The sequence below is a fragment of the Gekko japonicus genome, unplaced genomic scaffold (assembly GCF_001447785.1).
Source record: "Gekko japonicus isolate JY-2015 unplaced genomic scaffold, Gekko_japonicus_V1.1 scaffold13515, whole genome shotgun sequence".
Lineage (NCBI taxonomy): Eukaryota > Metazoa > Chordata > Lepidosauria > Squamata > Gekkonidae > Gekko > Gekko japonicus.
The window spans coordinates 1-2226 of NW_015180076.1; the positions used below are offsets into that span (position 1 = coordinate 1).

At 50.9% G+C, this 2226-nt stretch overlaps 1 protein-coding gene across 1 annotated transcript; it reads left to right on the top strand.

Moving 5' to 3' along the window:
* Window positions 1-549: 549 nt before the first annotated feature.
* Window positions 550-1189, top strand: LOC107124920 (protein Wnt-4; the record flags this gene model as incomplete). Its single annotated transcript, XM_015428414.1, has 1 exon — window positions 550-1189. A coding segment is annotated over one exon (468 nt), but the record flags the coding sequence as incomplete, so codon positions are not given.
* Window positions 1190-2226: the final 1037 nt, after the last annotated feature.

The window sequence follows — 2226 nt, forward strand, 5'->3', positions numbered from 1 at the left end:
TCAATCTTAGGCTTAAACAAAGGCTGTAACAACCTAATACTTTGCACAATATAACTAGTGTACAAGGAACAAAACATACAGCATATATACAAGCCCAACTCATGGGCTACACCAATTCATATGTTAAAGTACACAGGACTGAACAAGACGCTGAGATGAACTGAGGCATGGAAGACTACCGGGACCGGTAGGAAAAAAATCCCATTTCACATATCTTCTTCAGGTCTTACAGCTACAGACGTCAATTTGAAATTTTATTTTATAGCCATTGAAGTACTAGCATGCTTTATTGTTGATAAGTGTCTATATACAATTACAAGATCTTTGAATTGGATTATGCACAGAATCATAGAATCATAGAGTTGGAAGGGATCTCTAGGGTCATCTAGTCCAACCCCCTGCACAATGCAGGAAATTCACAAATACCTCCCCCCCAACTGTACTGCGTCTGATGCATCTCTGTGCTCCCTCTTCAAGAAGGATATCCTCCTTGATTCTTTTCATCAGGACCTCCAACAGCTCTGTGCCTTCTTTTCTCCCCCCTCCCAGGCCATCCTCAACAACATGCGGGTGGAATGCAAGTGCCACGGGGTGTCGGGGTCGTGCGAGGTGAAGACCTGCTGGAAAGCCATGCCCCCCTTCCGCAAAGTGGGCAACGTGCTGAAGGAGAAATTTGACGGGGCCACCGAGGTCGAGCAGCGGAAGATTGGCTCCACCAAAGTGCTGGTGCCCAAAAATTCCCAGTTCAAGCCGCACACAGACGAGGATCTGGTCTATCTGGACTCCAGCCCGGACTTCTGTGACCATGACTTAAAGAACGGTGTCCTGGGCACCAGCGGGAGGCACTGCAACAAGACCTCCAAGGCCATCGACGGCTGCGAGCTGATGTGCTGCGGCCGGGGCTTCCACACGGACGAGGTGGAGGTGGTGGAGAGGTGTAGCTGCAAATTCCACTGGTGCTGCTTTGTGAAGTGTAAACAGTGCCATCGCCTGGTGGAAATGCACACCTGTCGATGACGTGGGGAGACGGGAGCTGCCTTTGGGCCCGGAGCCGGAGGAGGCAGGCGCGCCCAGAGACCAAGTGCAGAGAGAGGGCTTTGGCCGACGCACGCGGGGAGGCACTGCGAGAGGAAACTGGGGGGGGGCACTTTTTTCTATCACCAAAAGGAATATATTTAAAGTTCCAATAGCGACGATATATTTTTTTGTTTGTTGTTCCTTGATCTACTTTATTTATTGTCAAAAACCAGAGCCTTCTCTTTTGGATGGGGAGTGTTTCTATTTGCCGATGATATCGGCTAGAGAGATTAGGCGTGCGAAGCCCTGTGTGGCTCCGCCTACAGACCTGAAATGAATGGGAATGTCATGCCAGGCAGAAAATGAGGTCTCTGTCAAGAGACATTTCAGATGCTCACGCCGGACCTGGAAGGGGGTATTTTTATAATGGTGTCTTGCGCATTTTCAGTGTCGGAGCTGTTTTGGTCACAACCGTTCTCTGTTGCTGAGATATCTGAGGAGCTGTGGAGAGTCCAAACGGGAATTTCTCTCCCTTCAGTCGACAAACATAGAAGTGCGGTCCGCCAGGAAATTCGCCTTGTTCCAACGGATGAGCTCAGGGCGGCGCTGGCACACCCCGAGTTGGGGCAGCTGCCAGGGCCCAGAGTTTCTGGCAGGACCCACTGCCACTGAGCCCTCATGCACGCTCCAGGGAAAGACAAGCAGATGTTGTACAATGGTGGCACTCTTGGTGGGTACAGTGATGGTGTTGCTATCTGCACTGTTGGGGGGAAGGACATATGCTCTGTGGGAAGGCTCACAAGTAGGCAGGGGAAGGAAGGACACAGGGAGGCGGGGATGGAAGGACGGCGTAAGTAAGGGGTCCTGGTGGTGGTCAAGGGAGGAGAGGGAGGCCCTGGACACTCTCTGCCCGGATACTCCAAACCCCAGAACCGGCCCTGAATGAGCACCAGCCTAGTTTCTGTTCCTTACAAGGGGAGGCTTGCAGAGGAGAACTTTCTGCTGGATAATGCCATGTGGGTCAGAGCCAGTGTTCCCTCTAAGCTGAGTTAGTGTGAGCTAGCTCACAGTTTTTTAGCCTCCAGCTCACATATTTTTGTCTTAGCTCAGGAAGTATGGCTCCAGAGCAAACTAATTTATGCAGCAGCCAAATTGCTCGCTCACAACCTTAATACCGGTAGCTCACAAAGTAGAATTTTTGCTCGCAAA